The sequence below is a fragment of the Thalia democratica genome, chromosome 6 (assembly GCF_965202585.1).
Source record: "Thalia democratica chromosome 6, ktThaDemo2.hap1.1, whole genome shotgun sequence".
NCBI classification, from domain to species: Eukaryota; Metazoa; Chordata; class Thaliacea; order Salpida; family Salpidae; genus Thalia; species Thalia democratica.
This window is the reverse complement of record NC_139170.1, coordinates 49,174,640-49,195,745: the sequence shown is the minus strand read 5'-3', so window position 1 is coordinate 49,195,745 and position 21,106 is coordinate 49,174,640. Positions and strand designations below refer to the sequence as shown.

The window sequence follows — 21,106 nt, the reverse complement described above, 5'->3', positions numbered from 1 at the left end:
CAGTTTCTTCCCATTAACTTCATTTTCAACTAAAAATAGACCCAAAAATGTGTATTTTTAAAAACCTGGAAAAAAAAATTGAAAAAAAGGAGTGGCAACCCTGAATGACATTAAGAAAAAGTTTTTTTTACCATAGTTTTTACCCATAATGATTAAAAATAAATATGCATGGCAAGTACTAAAGAATAATTCTTACAACTTTTTATTTAACTAAGTCAAAAACTACTTAAAACAAACATGCTATGATTAAAAGTTGCTTTGTTACTTTTGTTTTTAACTAAAATTTTGTTTATTGCTATTCTAATTTTTAACACATTTCAGTCTTAAGTAATTCAAAGTTGGATTAACATGGCTGACAAAGATGAAAAGTCTGAGAAAGTGGCGGAAGTTGCTAAACCTGCTGTTAGTTTTATAAAATTATTAATAATTGGTGGATTAAGGCTCAGAACAATAATCAGATTAATTAATTAATCAGCTCAATTAACAGTAAATTTTTTGCTTTTTATTCTGTTAATGTTTCAAGTTCTTAACTTTTAAATAGTTATTTAAGTTTTAAAAAACTTCAGTATGTATTTAGTAACACAGGAAAATTAGTTCGAAAATTTATAATGTACTTAACTGTTATGTTTTTAAATTTCTAATCAAGTTAGTTATAAATACTAGAAAAAAGCTGAAAGCAACAAATTTCACTTAGGTTTTAAGTGTGGTTTTTTCTTTAATTTTATTGCTTTTATACTGTGAATTTTTTGGTATCATAACAACAAAAAAAGAATAACTTAAATGACAAATTATATGTTGGTTCATTTATATTAATTATTTTAAGCTTAAATATTTTTATAGTAACAAAAACATATATATGAAGTTAGTATTGCAACTAAGAAAATATAGTTAAGATGTACTTAATTATTGAAATGAACTTATGCTCTTTGTTTAGAAGTTGGGTGCCTAAATTAGATGAACAAATTTAAATTTAAAAAGTTTTTGTGGTCTAAGCTCTTATATAATTTTTGATAAACATCTTTTATAAGAATAATTTTTAAGTCTAAGTAAAGCTTGTGTACTAAACTGTTTAAAGTTATGAGAGAGCCTTCCCTTCATTACAAATTGACCTATTCTAAGCTGTAAAATACTTTTTGTTATTTACTTATCCCCAAACTACTTAGCAATATGAACAATTACTCATTTATATAGAAGTTTTTAATTTTAGTACAAAAATCTTGTCAAATATTTATCAGTTTTGTTTGGTAAGTAGTTTTGTCAAAAGTTTCACTGCAGACATTAAACATTTTTTTACATGTCTTTTTAAAAGCTTCTTTTTCATTAAAATATTCTTTTTTACAAAGAAGTAGTAAAAGCTAGACATTTCAGAGGCATCCAATACTAATTTTCAAGTTCAAATTGTGAAGCTTACAGTTTTAAAGCTTATTTTTTATAAAATTATTTTGAATACAAAATTAAAATAGATTTTTTTCGGTGCATAACTTATTTTAAAAATATAACAGAACAGATTTCATTTTTCATAAATTTATTTTTGGTACTTTCGTAGTAAGGCTCATCAGAAATAGTATCTTACTACGGTAGAAAGGTTACAAATTTAAATAAAATCATACTGTAGTTTAAAATTTTAAAAAATAAAATGAAGTTATAATTGAATGTTAAAAATTAATTAAGTGCTTATGCTATATACATTTGGTATACTAATAATAATAGTTAGAATTAAAACAATCTAAAATAAACAAATAAAAACTTTCAAACCTTCAATTGCAGCTCATATGAAACTGCTGTTTACTATGCCATATATTTTTAAATTTTTAGTAATATTTAAGCAAGATGAACTTGAAAACTAATGTTGTTTTTAAGGAATATGTTTTGTTTGGGTTGAGTTTTACTTAAACTGTGCTGTGTATATGAACAGTTTTGAATGCTAAGATTCTACTTCGTGTAAATTTTGTTACAATAGTATAAAATTTTTAACTTTTTTTAAATGGTAGCTAGTGTAGTGGTAAATTCACTAGTGGTAAATTAGTTAAGCACTACGTATGTTAACCAACAAGATAAATTTCTGAGGGTGGTTATAAAGTTTAATTAGCTTTAAAAATATTTTAGCAAAATTCTGGTCCTAGCCAGCTGTTCTACTTATCTGTATTTTTGTTTTAAAGTATTGTGCTTATTCCCTTGAACTATTTTTTTTTTTAAATAGAAAATATTTAGAAATCAGTTAACACGAGCTAGTTAACATATATGCTGTTATTTGTTTTATGATTTTTATCCTAGGAATGATTTAATTACTATAATTAAAAAAAACTTAATTACAAAAAATTAAATTTTTACTTACTCTTAAATCTGGAATTTTTACAGACTGTTGATGATTTTAACAAAATTTAAGTAACTTACCAAATTACTAAGTACAATACAGATTTAAAAACTTATAATAAAGTAAACTGCTTAAGCTGTTTTAAGTGTAAATAGAAGTTTTTTAAACTTATTTGAGTTAGGTGTTGTTTAAAAAATCATCAAAAATAAAAAACATAAAATTGTTTATTTATAAAATCTACAAACTTTTATGTATTACTATTTTGTTATTATACCTTAAGAAAAACCAGGGAACAGCAAACTGCTACCCTTGGACTGTATTTAAAACTTTTTTATATTAATGTAAAATATGTTTTTTCTAAAAAAGGTTTAAAAATTCTCATGTATATCATAAATTAAATAATTTTCATCATAAGTTAATCTATCTCCTAATTTTTTTGTTCAAAAAATATGTTTCATTAAGCAAATTTAAATTTTTTTTGACCTGCCAACCCCTGAGATAAACTTATAACTATAACATTTGACTGTGCCGCACTAGAAAGTTAAAAAAACCTAGAGAAAGATTAAGATATTGAAATAGATTCACATTTTGATCTTATTTTGTGAAGTTTTAACAAAACTACAAGTTACTTTTTACAGATTTTTTTAATTAAAAATTGATTAAAATTGGTTTAAGTCCATGAGTACAACAGGTTTATTTTAGAAAGAGAACACTAAATCTGTAAATAAGTACAAATTTATAAAAATCAATTTCCTCCTACATTTCTTGAGATAAAAAATACCTCAAATTTTTTGGGAAGTTAAAGCAGTTCAAAAGAATCTGTGGTAACAAGTTATAAAAATAAATAAAAAACTTATAACCCAAATAATTATTAAAAAAAATTTTAAGTCATGTTTTATTTTTATTTTGTAACAACAGATTTTTAAAATGTTGCAAGGAACATTTCCTGATAAATTAAGGTAATTATCTCAAAAAATGTAGGTGGAAATAGATTTCTAGTAGTTTTTATTTGTTTACCATTATAGTTTTCTCTTACCATAAAGAACCTATTATAATCTCCCACTTAAACTGGCTAAATCTCAAAAATTTGTTTGAATTTAAAAAGTTTGTAAATCAACTTGTAGCTCAACAAAACAAGATCAAGTTGTGAAAAAGTGAGTTACCAGCACTTAAAATTATTATTCCCCTATGCCCTTAAAATTTTAGTTTGATTGTTTCAGTTTGTTGTTGCATATTTGAATTGTATTAGTCTATAACTTTATTGTCTTAATAGGTAAACGTGGCACAACAGCAAGAAGCACTTTTGAAAAAGAAGTATGGAAACCTGCCCAAGAAGAAAGGCTCCAACCTGCTCCAAAACAGAATGACCAACAGGGGGCCGGTTTGTAAAATTAATTTATTTTTTTTATATGTAGCACTTTAGTCCCTGACAGCACTTAAATTGTAACAATTCAAGTTCCAGAATTTTAATTTCTGATAGTTGTAAATAATCTCTCTTGCTTTTTTTTAAACAAGAGTAGTCTTAAAAGCCAGATATGCTGGTAATGAATTAAATTAAATTGTTTTTGTGATAAATCTTGACTAGCCTATGACTGACTACAAAAGTTTTTGACCTCCAGTTTAGTGTTTTTTTTTTGTTGACAAAAAACATTATATCAGGGGTTGCAAAAAAAAACTAGAATCCTGGAAAAACCTGGAATTTTAAACTATTTTTACATGTAAAGTAACAGAATTAAGATTAGTTACAAAATATATATATATCATTGCAAAGATTTTTTATATTATATCATTTTAAATATATCATTTTAAAGATTTTTTTTATTAATTTTTTATAAAAAAACAAATTTAATGTAGGTTTACTGTAGCTTTTCAATGTTGTTATGCTATTTAAGCAGGGTTGCCACTTGGTCAGGAAAAGCCAGGAAAAATGACAAAAGTCAGGAAAAAATGGGGGGTTTTGAAAAAAAGTCAGGAAAAGTCGGGAATTTTGATAAAGTTAAAAAAAAAGTCAGATTTTGTCAGTTTAAATTTACAAAATTCCTTTTTTTTCAAAGCCTTCAAATAGTAAAAATTAATTAAAAGTCCTTTAAAGTCAGAAAAAAATTCCAAAATTTTCCTAGAAATTTACAAAAAAATTTAATTTTATTTCCAATGCCTTCATCTGGTGTAAATTAGTAAAATATCCTTTATAAAACTGCAAAAATTTTCTATTAACATATTGAACAAGTACCCTACTTGAACAAGCAGATTTTGTAAGCTTTTTAGTATTGATGATCTGTAGCAAGGACAATTCCATAGTGAAACCGTGATATATACACAAAAGTTTATCTAGCATAATTTAAGAATCAAGGCTTTAATTGTAAAGTTCCTTATATGTCGTTTGTTTATTTAGATACATTTATGCTAAAAATTTGTGCCTTTTTTCAGACAAGCTGTGTTTTAAAGTAATTATACAAGTGTTTTGCTGATAGAGCTGTTTATTACAAACATCAATCATACACAGATGGTTTAAGTGATGTACTGAAAGTTTGATGATAGAATTCAGCAAAAAACTGTTGTTTTTAACCTGTATTAAAATTAGATTGAAAGCTTTATATAGTTTCAAGTGTTTGATTATGTATTTTAAAATAAGTTTAATTTAAGAGTTCGATTAAGAAAAGTCTGGAAAATTTTGGTAAAAAGTCAGGAAATTTTTCTCAGCTTGATCAGTGGCAACCATGTTTAAGACATCTTTTTAACTTTAGTTTTATTTTATACAAAAAATAGACTATAAAACTTGGTTTAAAAAAACCTAGAAGAAATTAATAAAACCTGGAAGAAATTTACAAAAAAAACTTTTGACAACCTTGTATATAAAGACTACTATGTTGAATCCAGCTGTAAATCATTTTTATGACAAGCAAAATGAAGAACTAACATTAAAAAGTTGGTACAGGCCAAAATGGAATAAAAACATTCAAAGTAGCAATATAGTATCTTTTCAGTAGCTTTAAACTATGAAAAAAAATTTAATAGTCACAACTCATAAATATTTTTTTTTATTTAAGAAATGCAGGAAAACTTTACTTTGAATATCCAGCAGGAAAACCTTGAAGAATATCAGAAGTTTTAGAAAAAATAAAAACAGTGGCAACTCTGAACCATGAACTTTACTGGTTTATCTGATTTTTTATACTGCGAGTATAAATTTATTTTAGCGCCTAGCAAAAGATATTAACTGGTGTTAAGATAAACTACATAAAGTAATAAGTATAAGCTAAATAAGCTTTGAGTATAATGATTTTTTACTATTAAACACAATTTATAGTCAAAGTATTTATTTGGTTCTCAAAACTTCATTGCTTATAAAACATTTTTATCTTATTTTTTAATAGATTAGTTAAATTCCTTAAAGTTGACAATGTTAATTGACCAACATTACTTATTGTATTAAAAGCTCAGCTAAATATATTTTTTTTAATATAATATAAAATTCCCTTGTATTTTAAAAAATTAAGTTAGTAAATATTATTTATAAACAAGAATCGAAATCAAAAGTTTCCTTCGGAGAAAAAATTTAAAGTACTGTCACTTAAATTTTTAGTTTAAGTGAGTTCAAATAATTATTTTCTTCACTTGTAAACTTTAGAAAGACAAGTTTTCATCCAGTTTTATACATACCAAACTAAAATGGTTTCATACTTAGTACCACTTTGTTTTATCAAACAAATAAAGTTTGTTTTTAATTCAGTGGATTAGCGAGCAACTTTTTAGTTTAAGCGATCATCATAAGTATTAAAATCAAAATACAAAACATGCTGATCTATGTTTATTTTTATTAAAAAATGACTTGTGTTTTTAGATTAGTTGACACGTTTCAAGTTCTTACAGACTAAAAACTGATATGTTTTAAATAAGTTGGTTTTTAAAAAGTATAACGCCATTAAAGTTGTTTCAGATTTATCGAGTTTGTTAGTCAATAAGTTGTTTTATTTATAAGGGTGTATAAACAATAGTGTGTTGAAAAATATTACATCGTTTTTGTTAAATTCATTTTACTAAAGCTCAGAATATTCGGAAACAAACTTTAAACACAGTTTTCTGTTGAAAATACAGAGAATAATTTTCGTCGTGCTAGTTGATTTTTTTGTGCAGATAAAACAAAATATCAATCAATGAGTGCGTAAACATCATGTGACTGGGATTTACATTATGATCATTTTCAATCTCAAATACTGGGTTTTACTAGTGTAATGAATTATTAATTTTAAAACACTTGCTACACAATTTTAAGGGTACTGTGTTTTAATTTAATCTACTAAACTCTCATTGTTAAATTTAGATGTGCTATATAATTTTTTTAACAAGTTTTTTTGTTGTTTTTTAATTTCTATAAATTTTAGACTTTTAAAAATAAAATCTTGTTTTTAAAGCTTGTTAAAACCATCAATATTTGCATGTGTTTGCAATAACATTTAAATGTGTTTTATATATTGTTAAATTCATTATAAGTTTTTTTTTGCGCATTGAAAAGCATAAAATGTTTAGTAATAACTACACTTGAATTTTGATTTAAAACTTTAATTGACTTATTATTTTTGTATGATACCATTGAGAAATAGTATTTAATCGAACTGTATTACGAAAAGTGTTAACACCACCAAACGCGTATAGAAACATGTACAGCATAAAAATATTAGACGAAATGTTACTAAACTGCACTTAAAATTGGCAGTAGTTTTTAATGAAGACCTATATTTAGTTACAATTTAATAACTACTGTATAATAAATCAATTATAAAAGAAAAATTTTGATAAGTTAATTAAAGTCTGTTTTTGACTCAATTTTAAGGTAAATTACGTTGTAAAAATGCTAATCACACCCAAAGTATAAGTAGAATATAGTTTTCCTCTGACATTTTTTTCTAAATTAATTTTGTTTAAGTCAGAGAGCGACCACTAAGTTGAAGTTTTGTGTTATTTCGAATTATGAAGTAACAGCTTTTTTTATCCAATATAAGCAGTAAGGTGATTATAAAAAACGCGACCATTGAGTCTTTAGCTGAAAGTTTTTTTACATGTGGTAATTATCACAAAAACACTTTATGCAGAATTTGACATGATTTTTGAAAGTTTCACGGAGGCACTTTTTAATTTTCACAAAAACTTAAATGTAACGAATTATATTTAAGTACTTAAAAATTACGGAAAATAAGTTAAAGCCTCCGAGAAACTTTTTAAATCGTTTTAAATTCCGCACAATTTGTTTTTGTGATAATGGTTACATGTTAAATAAATTTCAGCTAAAAACTCTAAGGTCGCACTTTTGGGGTCCCATACAGTTTACATTGGGGTTGTTTTTAGAAAACCAAAAGTAGTCTCTATAAAGGTTTTTTTTCTAAACCAGCTAAATTATGCATAATTTGTTATTGTGATAACTGCCACATGTTAAATAAATTTCAGCTAAAAACTCAATGGCCGCATTTTATATAATAACCTAAATAAGCAGTTGGTATAAATGTGAGTAAACGAAAGTTCCCCTAGAATAAACCGTAAACACTTTTAATTAACTTTTCCCTCTAAAGAGCAATAATCCTATTTAATATTCTCCCTAGCAGAAACAGTACTATCAAATAACTTTTCAATCACAGAAGCAGTACTTCGACAGCGGGGATTACAACATGGCGCGCGCCAAAATGCAGAAGAACAAATCGTCTTGTGGGGAAAGCCCCGAGGAGGAAGGGGGTGCGGGCGACCAGCTCAAGGTGCCACCCAGCGGAGGCATCAACTCCCTCATCAAAAACAAAGTGCCCGGTTTGGGGGAAAACCCCTCGATGAGCCGGCTGAGGAAGAGCAGCCAGTCCAACCTGGTCTTTCCCGCCAAAAAGTAAAACCGCGCGTTGGCGCCCTTCTCCCGTTTGTTGTTTTTTTTTATTGCTTTTAAACGCAGCCTCAACGAAAAGGTTTTAAATTAAATTTGTAAAAAGAAATGTTGAGGCGCTGGTCAAACGGCAATCAATAAAATGAATTGTTTGTTTAGTAATTAAATACTTCGGTTAACTATATAAATTCTAAAACTTTTCTATTGTTTTTTTATTATTGTAGTTCGTAGTTTTTGAACTAAAGCCTTTTTCGCTTATGAATATAAATATATATATATATATATATAGAGGTCAGACACTAACACTGATGATTTTGCTTTCAACGGATATTATTCGGTAAACATCAGTTAATAAAATTGTTTGTATTTAAACTGCATTTTAGTTTTGTTTGTTTTGTTTTTGAACAAAAAATTTCGTTTGCTCTGTTGGTATTTTTATTAAACGATGCTTAATAAACATTTTTCTATATATACTTTTTCTTTTTTAATTCTTAAAAGCAAGGAAGCAGCATACAATGAATATTTTATTAATTTGATTTTGTAAGGCTTTAACTTTCTTTTAAATAATTTTTTCGGCGAGACACAAAGTTTTGGAAATCCCTTAAACTGAAACTTAAAGTTTTAAATAAAATATATAAGTTGAAATTAAAAATTGGTTAATTAAATATTTAACATCGCCATTTAAACTTTTTTGTTTCAACTTATAATTTATATGTTTAGGAACGGGAGTTGTTTTCGTTTTAAAAGTAAAAAAAAAACATGACTGTTTTAATAGGAGGTTATAATAAACAAATATTGTTAATAAACTGTGCTTCAAAAAATTTTTACTAGCACTATATAAGTATTGTCTGATAAAAACTGCGAATTTTGTTATTAGTAAAATTTTTGTTACAATATCTACGTATGCTATACTAAGGTTAATATTTATTGTCATTGTCTAATTAGTTAAAAGATATTTTAACTGATACCACTTATTCCTCGGATGTTATATTGATAATTATCTGGAATAAAATTGAACTCATAATTTAATATTTCCTTTATAGTCATTATGAGAGCTAGTTAATTTTTTCTCTTGATAAATATATGTGCTTAAATTAAAGTAGCTTTGGGTTCAAGGTGTACACATAACTAAAGTACAATAGTCTATCAATATAACATGGTGAAAACTTATTAGAATAGTATCTAAGACAGTTAAGTTTATTCTGAATATGTGGATAAGTGGGTTGCCACAAGGTCAGGAATAACTAAAAAAATGACAAAAGTCAGGAAAAAATGGGAGTTTTTGAAAAAAGTCAGGAAATTAGAAAAAAAAACTCAGATTTTGTCTGTTTGAATTTACAAATTGCTTATTTTCAAATGGTAAAATAAAAATTTTTAAATCCTCTAAAGTCAGACTAAAATTGCAAAATTTTCCTAAAATATGACAAAATTAATTGTTTCCAATGCCTTATCTGGTAAAAATAAGTAAAATATCATAAAACTGCGAAGTTTTGCCATTAATTTATTGAACATATACCCTACTTAAACTAGCAGTGTTTGTAAGCTTTTAGTATTGATGATCTGTGGCAAGGACACTTCCATAGCGAATTTGTTATATATACACAAATATTTATCTAGCAGAATTTTGAATCCAAGTGTTTTTTGCTTGATGAATAACTAAGTTGAGTATTTTATGTAACGAGTTTATGTTTATACTTTCATAGTAAAACTGATATATACACAAAAGTTTATCTAGCATAAATTAGAATCAAAGTGTTTTTTGTTGAAGTAAATAATTGAGTTCTTTATAACTAAGCAGTTAGTTTAGTATTTTATGTAACAAGTTAATGTGTATACTGAAGCGGAATGCAGACCAGATGAAGGAAACCATATCTTCATTAGATGAAGAAGTTGAAGTGCTAATAAAAAAACGGAGAAAATAAATTCTAGTACATACATTAAAAAAAACAATATTTGATTAAGTTCGTTATTGTTTTAAGGTTTTATTTGTAAAAGTTCTTTATATGTCGTTTGTTTATCTAGATACATTTATGCTAGGAAATGCTAAAAAATTGTGTCTTTTTTCAGACAAACTGTGTTTATAAGGTAATAATACAAGTATTTTGCTGATAGAGCTGTTTATTACAAACATCAATCATACACAGATAATTTAAGTGATGTACTGGAAGTTTGATGATAGAATTCAGCAAAAAACTGTTGTTTTTAACCTGTATTAAAATTAGATTAAAGCTTTATATAGTTTCAAGTGTTAGATTATGTATTTTAGAAAAAGTTTAATTTAAGAGTTTGATTTAGAAAAGTCAGGAAATTTTTGGTAAAAAGTCAGGAAATTTTTCTCAGCTTGATCAGTGGCAACCATGTACTTACCTCTTTATGATTTTGTAAAGTTGTTTTAACTTGAAAAATAGTTTATAAGAGAGGTATATGTCATGGTTAGTTTAATTGTAATTTTTTGTAGAGTAACTGAAGTTCTTAAAACAATTAAGAGTAGATTCATTTGTTACAAATTTTATATTAAATGATAAGAGGAAGTAAAAGATTGAAAGCTTTATATAGTTTCAAAATTTGACTATGTATTTTAGATGAAGTTTAAATTAGGAATTTGATTTAGAAAAGTCACGAAACTTTTAATAAAGAGTAAGAAATTTTTCTAAGCTTGATCTGTGGCAACCCTGTATAATGTGGTAATTAAAATTGATTAGTCATTTAGAAACTAAATCTTACAACATTTGTTGTGTAAATTTGCAGTTTTTTGCATATATACTAAGCTCATTTAAGTATTGTCCATTGTAATAATACGCACTTGATCACGAATTAGAAATAGGTTTATAGTGCCTACATACACAAATACTGCTTATTAAATTTTTACATGAGAAGAAGTTATACTTAACTAACAAATAAGAACTTGAATTAGTTTTTCATGGGGATTGAATATTAAATAACGTTGAGTACAACTTGGTTATAGAAAACAACTTGCACAAGGTTTATAATGATCAGTTAGTAATTGTCTTTATACAGACACTTACGTTTATTAAATAGTTGGAATATTTGTTACACGAGTTTATCTTACATAGAATTACTTAGTAATAGATAGTCGATTTAAACTACCTTCAAAATAACTTATTTTTACCACACAAAGAACTTGAGATGGATCTATTTAAACCAGGGTTGATGTAACACTTAAGTTTTATATTTAAGATAAAAATAGACAGAAACTTTGAACTTGAGTCAGTAAAAAACAAAACAAGTTTTACATGAAAAATGATGAAATTTAGATACGGAAAGAAAATTAATCATATAAAAAAAAATTTTTTTTTAATTATAAAACCCATCTCTAAAGTGGTATTACAGTATCTTTTTTATTTTTTTTAATCTTAATTGACACAGTTTGTATTTTTTATTTAATTTTATGTCAAAAATTGTAAGCCTTTTTATTGGCATCCCTCGGATTATTGCAAAATCATGACGTCATGACTCTCCTTATTCATTAGTAAGTTTTACTTCAGAAACTGATCGGATGCTAAAGATTTTAAGTTGTTCGTATTGTAAATTTACTACAAGCTTACACATAACAGTTAAGTATCTTATTTAGTATAATTAGTTATTCAATTAAGTTTGTAGTTTTTTTGACTAAAAAAGTAGCAACCCTGTGTTATTATAACTTGTTGAAAATGCAAATTTAAACATTTTTAAGTATAATTTTTTTTAAAGTAAGGCAATTTTTATGTAGAAACGAATCTGGGTCATTTGTAAAAGTTAATCCTTTAAAAAATAAAGCAAAGCTACAATTAAGCAATCCCATTTTGGAAACATTATTTCAATAAAGTGCAAGTTTTTAGATTTTAATTTTGGTGACTTTTTTTTTGTTAATTGTAAAAGTACTAAATTCAATTACTTGTAGTTTTTATAGTAAAAAAAAACATTTTTAGAAAACTAAAAAATAAAAGTGAATAGAAAATGGTTTCTAGTTTTCGATTGCTTCACTTAGAATTAATCTGCTAACATTAAAACTGAAAACCTAAATATATTTACTTTTAGAAAGACTTTTTACTTCTTAATGTTTTTAATACGTTTCTTAAAAACTATAAACATATTCTTTACTGTTTTTGTATACATAAAGCTTTCGAGACAATTAAAATACTAAAATAAACAAATTATACAGTTTTGAATATAGCTTATTTTGCAGTTACAATCAATAAACTATTTAATACATACTTTTAAAATAGATGCTCATTTTTTTGTATTTTCATTTAAAGTTTTATGAAATCAATGACAAACTTATTTTTAAAACAAATGTTTAAGTTGTTGATATTTGTTACCGAAGTATTCCATAGGTGAACCTTTATAATACATTTATATTAATTTTAAACTTTAAACAAGTATCAAAAATTTATAAAATATTTCATTTAATAAACTTAATTGACGGTTTTAAAAGTCACAGTAAATATTTATCTGCTATAAATTAAGTGAAAGCAAAAAATTGTTTCGTTCAAAGATACTCAGTCATTTACTTTATTTAAAACAAACTTAAAAAACAGTTACTGCTTGTTTCAAACTTAATGAATTTTATCTCGTTAAAAAACAGTAAAAAAATTTAGTTAATAATTTGTATTTTTATGTAGCATTTGTTACTTAACAATAATCCTCGAGTTTAGCACCGCCGATGACGTGCACATGTAAATGGTCCACTTTCTGACCAGCGTTCCCGCCATTATTGATAACAACCCTGAACCCACTTTCCCCCAAACCGAGATCGTTAGCAATCTTTCGCGCCACAATCAGAAGGTGGCCTAAAATCTGTTGTAATTTTGTATTTACTGTCAAGTGAACAAAAAATTTAAACACATAAATAAGTTGAAAATAAGTAAATTTCACAAAACTACATATAAACTAAAAACTACTTTTTATACTATATTGGTTGCAAAGTAGAGTCAAAATTAATTTGGCGTGTTAATTTAGCAAATTTAATTAAAAGCTCTCTTAGATTTTGTAAAAAACAACTACTTCAATTAAAAGTACATTTCTTTTTAGAATAGAATTATAATCAGAAGCAAAAAACTCACAATCTCGTCAGAGTCTTTTGCTTCTGAGAGTTTTCGAATGTTTTTTCGTGGAATAACTAGAAAGTGAACTGGAGCAACGCGTTTTTTAGCACTAAATGCAATAACCTAAAAAAAAACAAAAGTCTTTGATGTTTTCAGTTTTCTTATTCAAAGCAAAACAAATTTTGATTCTAATACTCTCGTTCTGCTTTTTAAATTTTGTTAAATGCAGTGTAATAAAAAAAATATTTGTAAAGTAATCCTAATTCAAAATTAAAAACGATTAGAATATATGACTATAATAGAGTAGTATCTATTTTTTAAATAAAAAATAAGAACACAAAAAGTCAAAAAAACTATTTTATTATGAAGCTACTAAAAAAACGTTTATTATTTTATGATATAGACTCTGCAATAAAAACTGGTACATAAAACCTTAATTTTTTTTAGGTTTCTTTAATCATAAATGACTTAAAAAGAATTATTTAGAGTATAAAAAGTTATAACATTTTAAATGGACAAAAATTTTTTTGCAACTCATAGAAAACTTTGTAATTACACAATGCATTAGAGGTCGGAAAATTGCAACAAGCGGACCAGAATCAGCTCGCAAAGCAAACCTGCGGCCCGCGATGTACTCATAAGCTAAAAATATACTTTTTTAAACCTATAAAAAAGAAATGCTTGTAGTAAAAACTTGCAGTTGTGCTTAAAAAACATTGCTTATTAGTTACTAATGGTTTGTTTATTAATGCAAAATTTTTAATATTTTTGATTAAAGTAGAGCATCTTGTTGACTACTAAAATTTGTTTATATAAATGCAGCCCGAGGAAGAATTTTTTATACATAGTGCTGTTCGCAAGAAATTTTTTCTAGAAAAATTGGCACGTTACATATACACGGCTGCTCACCCCTGCAATGCTAAGTTAGTTATTATTTAGTCGCTTATAGCTTTTTTTAATTTAAAACTTTTGAAAAAAGTTTCAAACCTTCGAGTCTTCATAGAATGCTTTTGTGACGTCAGTTCCGGCGATTATTTTATCGAACACTGTTGAACACTCGCTATGATCTGATAATTAATTAACTACTTGAAAGATACAACACGTATTTATAATTTCATCAAAACTACAAGTAGCTTTTTAAGATAAAAACTCAAAATTTGTTTAGGTAAAGAAACATTGCAGTCTGCGACTTATTTTTACACCAAATAAGTTTACAAAACAAGATAACAACTAATAAAAACTCAGGTTCAAAGTTTTTGTTAACTCAATTTGAAGTAAGCATACGTGTTAATTTTGTGATCACTTCTTAATCGTTTTATTACCGAAGAGTTTTTTTGCTATTTTATATATGTTTCAAAAAACACAATGATTCGAAAAAGCTTTTTATTTTAAATACTTTTCTTACTTCTGAAAGTTTGTCGACTCTTGATTTTAAAAAAGTAGTATCAACATTTTTTATATACCCTGGTCCGCAAGTGTATTTTTGTTAAGTTCGGCTCGTTACTACTGAAAGACTGCCGATATAAAAAAGTTGTACAAAACTTAATAAATGTTTTATAACCACAAGTACCGTTGTTTTTGCTAAAAAATACAGTCTGATGTGAATTTATTTTTTTAAGGATAACACAAATTAATAACAGAAAATGAAACTAAAACAATTCCATTTAAAACTTTTTTTTCTGGACATGCTTTTCTGCTAAAATGATTAACTATAACAAAGTATATTAAACTAGACTGTATTTAAATGTTGTTCATAAAATAAATCATTTAATGATCTCCTTATTCTAGTTAACGTTCAACACATTTTAAATAAGAAACAACTAGAACTATTGCTTAAAAAAAGATTGATAAATTAGCTGTTAGTTATAAACACCTTCGCTTCGATTGTAAACATTATTTGCTACATACTTTTAATTTCACAAAGTAAAATATGAAATGCCCATTAAAAGGTTAGTTTCAAGAACTCACTGAAAGTACAGTTACATTTAAAACTTCAGTTTTAAGCGAGCTCCCCCGTTTCAAAATAATTAATTTACTTTTAAAATTTTAGTGGGTATTTAAAAAATTTTAACATTTAATCAACTTTTTTACCTATATTAATTAATTTCGTAATAAGATAAATAAAAATTTGATTGTAATGTAATTTAAAGTTTATAGCTTCAAAAACAAAAACAAATTATACAGTAATCTTCCTTTATTGTACCAACATATGTTTCTGTGTGTTGATTCGTTAACATATAATTTGTATAATTTGTTTTTATTTATATTCCAGTGGACTTGTTTCACTAGGATCTTTTGTTAGAAAACGATTAAATCTATATTTTGAACAGTTAGTTTTAAAAATATTCTTTTTTTGTAAATTAATAAGCTCGGAGAGCTATTTTAGTGCTTATAGATATTTATTTATCTTGTTACTTCTTATATAAATAGTATCAGCTTTATTTTCTTTAAAATAATATGTTGTAAAAACTTAAAAACTATTTTTAGATACAATAAATAAAACAGACTAATAGTTAATATTATGATATAATGCGTTAGAAATACATTAAGACTAAACTAACTTTTTGAAAAGCATAGTATAAATAAAACTAAAAGTAAATAAAAAGAAAACCTCATAACAAAATATACTGGACCAAAAGTATACTAAAGTTGTTTATGATCTAAAACTTAATATTTTACTAAAGCGAAGCTTTGTGAAACACGCCTACTCATAAAAGTTGCTTTATAAAAATAATTTTGACCTTTATGGCCATTTTTAGTGTTTCGTTGTGTAACGAAATATTTTGACTTATATAACTAATTTTATAATTGATAGTTAGTAAAACTCTTACTTACTAGTCTAACTTTGCTTATTTTTTTTTGCTAAATACGTAGCAAATTAATGAGAGTTCTAAACATTTTTTCGTAAGATATTAAATTCACCTGTAGCTTGAAGTTTGTTTTTAAACTCACTTCACATAGTTTTATGAACAATACTATTGACATAAAATAACTGAAATTTGTTTGTTTTTTGTTCATAAAAAAAATAGCAACACGGTTATATTAATTTTTGAAGAATTGGAAAAAGTTATCGCATTTTATACATGTTCTTTAATTAAAATAAAAATTTAAGTGAAGAAATGTAATTTTAAATTATTGTCATACTTTTATTATCACTTACATCATAAGTTGCCTAAATGTGGGTGCGGGCAACGTACTACCCGCGCGCTGGATTTGACTAAAAGAAACATTTGGCCCGCGAGGTGATTTTCAGCCTGAAAAAGCCCTGTACAAAACAAGTAAAATTGAATTTTTGATAACAAAAATTTCATAATGAGCTCTAAATTTGATAGATAGTCTAATTTAGTTCGTATTAAGTGAATTTTTCATTCTAATGTTTATATGATAAGCGCAGCCTGCTTTTTTAGTAAATCTGGCCCGACTTCCCCTAGCTTAATAATTTAATTGTTACTTAATTATTTTCTTCCTACTGGGCTAAAATATTTCTTTAAAATACTGAAACTTTTTTAGAAGATATTATCTAAAACAGTGTTCGCAAACTTTCCATAATCGCTGCTTAGTCAGTTAATTCTCCACTTACTTTTTTCGGGTCCTTACTAGTTATTTCCCCCTTTTATTGTTAGATTTAAGATACCTTGGTCTAAATATTAGCTCAGGGTAAAATTTTTACAAGTTAGCTACGTTTGTAAAACAACTGCCCTTCATTTAAAAATCAGCTCCCCTGTCGCACCTTTAAGTAGTTATTGCTCTCAACTTACTTTGTCCCTGTTTTGAAAACCCTGATCTAAAGCATCAATTATGATAATACAACCTAGAAAGTGTTTCAGCACTTGAGAAACAAATTTTGTAATTTATAAAAATGTGAGTGAACACTACAATGCACTTTAAAAGAGGTAATAAATTATTTAAAAAATATTTAACATCAATTTAAATAATAGTTTTTTACTTTATTTAGAATTACTTTAGAAAGTGCTTCCAATCAATTGAAACATGATACTTTCGACATTGGCGCCTGAAGGCTTTTTTCTTGCGATTTCACAGATAGTATATCTATTTGATTTTTAATCTGTAAACAGACAAATTATATTACTAAAACAAAAAGTCGCACTTAAGTCTGTATTTTATTTTCAGTTACCAAGTTAAGTTACTTAGGCTTTTAATTATACACAAAGTGTAAAAAACATTTCTTTATTCTAAATATTTGTAGTGTGCACAAACTTTGTTGAGTTCAAACCTGCAAAACTTACTAAAATCATATTAAAATGGTTGTTTGAAGAAAAAGTTTACTAAACTTGACCTGGAAAAAAATTCTAAAAAGCTAGAGCTACCCTGTAAAAAATTCATGACCTTGTGTTTGCAGAATTATAGAATACAGTCAGTCAGTTTTTAAAATAGGCTTAATTAATACTTTATAAAATAAGAATTTTGTCTTATCTTTACATAATTTTTTCTTAGCTTTTGTGTACAAAATGTTACAAAATACTTTTAGTTTTTGACGACAGAGTAATTACTTTATTAAAAAAAAGATAATAAAAGTACTTTTGTTTATTACTTTAAAACTACATATGGATTTTTATAAATCAGTTCAACGGAATGATAAAAAAAAAAATTTTTATCAAAGTTTTGTTTTAATAAAAAAACAAAAAAGTAATTGTACTTTTTAAAATTTCCTCATAGATTTAGAGAACATAAACTAAGTACTAAGATATACTCATTTTATGAAGCATTGTTTGTGATTTTGCCGAGGTCCATATTAAAACAAAATAATATTACCCATAAAAATAATACTTTTGTTGCTTGTAGTTTTTTATAATAAACATTAGCCCTTAAGGTTCTTATAAGACTTATATTCCAAAACTAGTTTTGATAAAACTTTGACGAGCTTAATTTTTTCTTTGTAAACTAACTTATCAACTAACCATAATTTTTTATTTGAAAAACCGATCTTTATCTTCATTACACCATTTGTTGTTATTAAAGCTTGACTATCAATTTAAAATTTATAAAAACTCATGAACAATCAAAAATTGCAGCTAATAAGTAATTGTAGTACAAAGCAGGTTGTTGTTACAGTTTAGGAATTCAGCTTTAAAACCATATAAGTTATGTTAGCTTAAAATATAAGAAAGTTATGTAGTCAGGAAATTGTACAAAAAATACAGCCAAAGAAAAACATTACCGTCGTTAATTTTCATACCAAGTTTGTTTTCCTCAAATTTTTATATTTCATAATCGAAACTTTTGTAAAATTGGAGCTGCTAGCTCAAATGAGTGTCAGGTGTATCTTAAACGTATATCATTACAAAAATTTATCAATCACTTAATGCTGAACCTGCATGAACTTTCAGCACCATGTTCATTAAAGAACATGATCTTTGTTAAAAGTTCACCAAAAAGCAAGAACAATAAAACAGGCAGTGACAAGATGAGCTCGAGAAAGGACAACTCGAGCAGGACCAGAATAATTTTCATTGGAAATAAAGTAGTTATAGTTATTAAGAAACTGTAATTTTTTGCAAAACGTTTTTTAATAGCTACTTTGAGTTTTTAGCAAACAAATATTTTTTTACAACTACAAATTAGTGTAGTTGTAATATAAAAAGGTTTTGAATTAGTATGAAATAAAAATTTTAATTTTTGGGATTTATTAAAATTCTCCGCACCCTTTAACAAAAATACCACGCGACGATACTGGTTGTTATTGTGCTTATTGTTGTTATTTTGATTCATTATTTTATTGTTTTGTTGTGTTTTTATGCTGTAATTTTTATATATCTGTCCTGGACAAGACGTAAAAAGGTATCAAGTGGTCTGCGACTCGATAACCAAAAGGTTCTTCGTACACCAGATCCTTGGGCCAAATATTTTGAGCGTTTTTTTTTTATTAAATAAGCTATACAATTTATGGACTTTTTTACTTTCTTTGTTTACAAAAGTATTTTTTATTCAAGTTGTACATATATGTGAAGCGTTTTTTAATGAAAATTGTTTATGTGTATACAAAAGTTTTTTTTTTTGTACTATGTTCCTTGTTCTCCTAAGATTAAACTTGTCTTGCGTGGTATAAAAGAAAGATCTTTCTATACCCATGCAAGACAGCTTTAATCTTAGGTTTGCAAGGAACAAATTAGCTAAAAGTAAGAGACTTATTGAGTTTAAATGAATTTTTGTGACATAAATACGATTTGTAAACTGAAAATTTTACCTTGTTTGTTTAAAGGTATAAAATGGGGGCTTATACACCTAAAATATAAAGAGCAAAGCTGTAGATTTTTATGGCTCCTTATGAAAGGCAAAAACTATCCTGGACAAGACGTTAAAAGGTATCCGTGGTGTAATAAACGAAAGGTTCTTAGTGCACCAAGTCCTAGGACCAAATACTTTGAGCTGTTTTTGTCGTTCAATAAACTATATATAAAGTGGAAAAATCTCAATTTTGTCGAAAGTATACATCCTCATACATTAGCATTTGAAATTATGTATAAAAAATAGTACATTATTAGTTCAGCAAATACAAAAAATATCGATTTTTAACAATATTTCAAACTTTTTTCTGTATTTTTTGAGAATTTTTAAATGTGTAACTAAACGAGAGTGCGTAACCAAACGAGTACGTAGACCCGCAAGAGGTCGCTGTATATGATAAATATATGATGATATATTTATACAGAACGACCAAAGAACACTTATTATTTTTGAGAGGTGTTTGTACTTAAAATTGATTGGTAAACAATAGAAGGGGTGCAAAACTATTAAGATTAAGATAATTGAAGTTCTGACTATTTAAATTCTTAAAAAAATTCTTAAGAGACTACAAGTCAAAAAGTTCATTTGAAAAAATAAAACGAAGTTGTACGTTTAATTATTTTTTGATATATGTATATGAAGATATTTTTTGAGGTAAACATTTATTAAGAAATGTTATATCACCTAATAGAAGTTATCTTTTTAAAGAATTTTCAGATAAAACAATATTTTACTCAAATAGAGATCTTTGTTTTTAGTTAAACTCTTTCAAATGGAAAACTTTAAATCAAAAGTCTGAATCAAAATAGTGTAGTTAAAAATGCTTAAAATAACATTTAGATATCAACAAAAGTAGTTAAAAGACATATTTGTTAGTTATATTTAAATCATTGTAACTTAAAATTTAAAAAAATTCAATTTAAATTTGTTTTAAAATCAAAATAAAAGCTAGACAAATACTACTAAAATAATAAGCTTAGAAATTTTTCGACATTATGTACATTGAAATTCTTATTCCTTAAAAGTTTTTAGTAATACCTGATATAAAAATAAAACATACCTTATATCTACTTAAAGCAGATCATTTACAAAACTATAACTAATCACTTATAAGCGGAATTTAGTTTCTTTACTTAGTACAAAAACTCAGTAAACGTTTATAAATTTAGTAATTTTTAACACCTTAATAGTGTGAATTAAGTAGGGTTTCAGTTGTCAAGTATTTAAAAAAAAACTGAAAAGTCTAATAGCATGTAATTAGCTAAATATCAATTACTTTTCTATCTAAAGTTTAAACTAAGAAAAGATGTTTAAATAAAAAGTATAAATAGTAAAGAATAGTGAACCATACTTTTAGAATTAAACAAGCATCTTATGCAGTTTACTCTTACTCCTAGTTATAATTTTTACCATTCACTATAATGCTTTAAGATTCGTTTATTCAACCTAATGTATAACTTAAAAGAGTTTTTATTTTACTTATAGTTTTTTATAAGCATAAAAACCTTCCTTTTTTTAAATGTTGTATAATATTCATAACATACTTTTATAAATTTTAGATTTTCTTGTGCAATTATGTTATTTTTAAAAACTACTGAGTACTAAAGTAAGCTATAGCAAGATAAATCATTTCAAACTTGG

General features: G+C 25.8%; 2 protein-coding genes across 2 annotated transcripts; one reads left to right on the top strand and one right to left on the bottom strand.

Annotated features, from left to right (window-relative positions):
- The first annotated feature begins 319 nt into the window (after positions 1 to 319).
- LOC145838265 (cAMP-regulated phosphoprotein 19-like) lies at positions 320 to 8,643 on the top strand. The gene is made up of 3 exons (XM_082945830.1): positions 320 to 402; positions 3,588 to 3,695; positions 7,945 to 8,643. The coding sequence occupies exons 1-3, from the start codon at positions 349 to 351 to the stop codon at positions 8,182 to 8,184; spliced, it is 402 nt and encodes a 133-aa protein (XP_082801956.1). The 5' UTR covers positions 320 to 348; the 3' UTR covers positions 8,185 to 8,643.
- A 4,163-nt stretch (positions 8,644 to 12,806) lies between these two features.
- Positions 12,807 to 18,573, bottom strand: LOC145839202 (adenosine 5'-monophosphoramidase HINT1-like). Its single transcript, XM_082946810.1, has 4 exons — positions 18,552 to 18,573; positions 14,207 to 14,286; positions 13,238 to 13,342; positions 12,807 to 12,971 (listed from the first exon to the last, which is right to left on the bottom strand). The coding sequence occupies exons 1-4, from the start codon at positions 18,571 to 18,573 to the stop codon at positions 12,807 to 12,809; spliced, it is 372 nt and encodes a 123-aa protein (XP_082802936.1).
- Between the last annotated feature and the right edge of the window lie 2,533 nt (positions 18,574 to 21,106).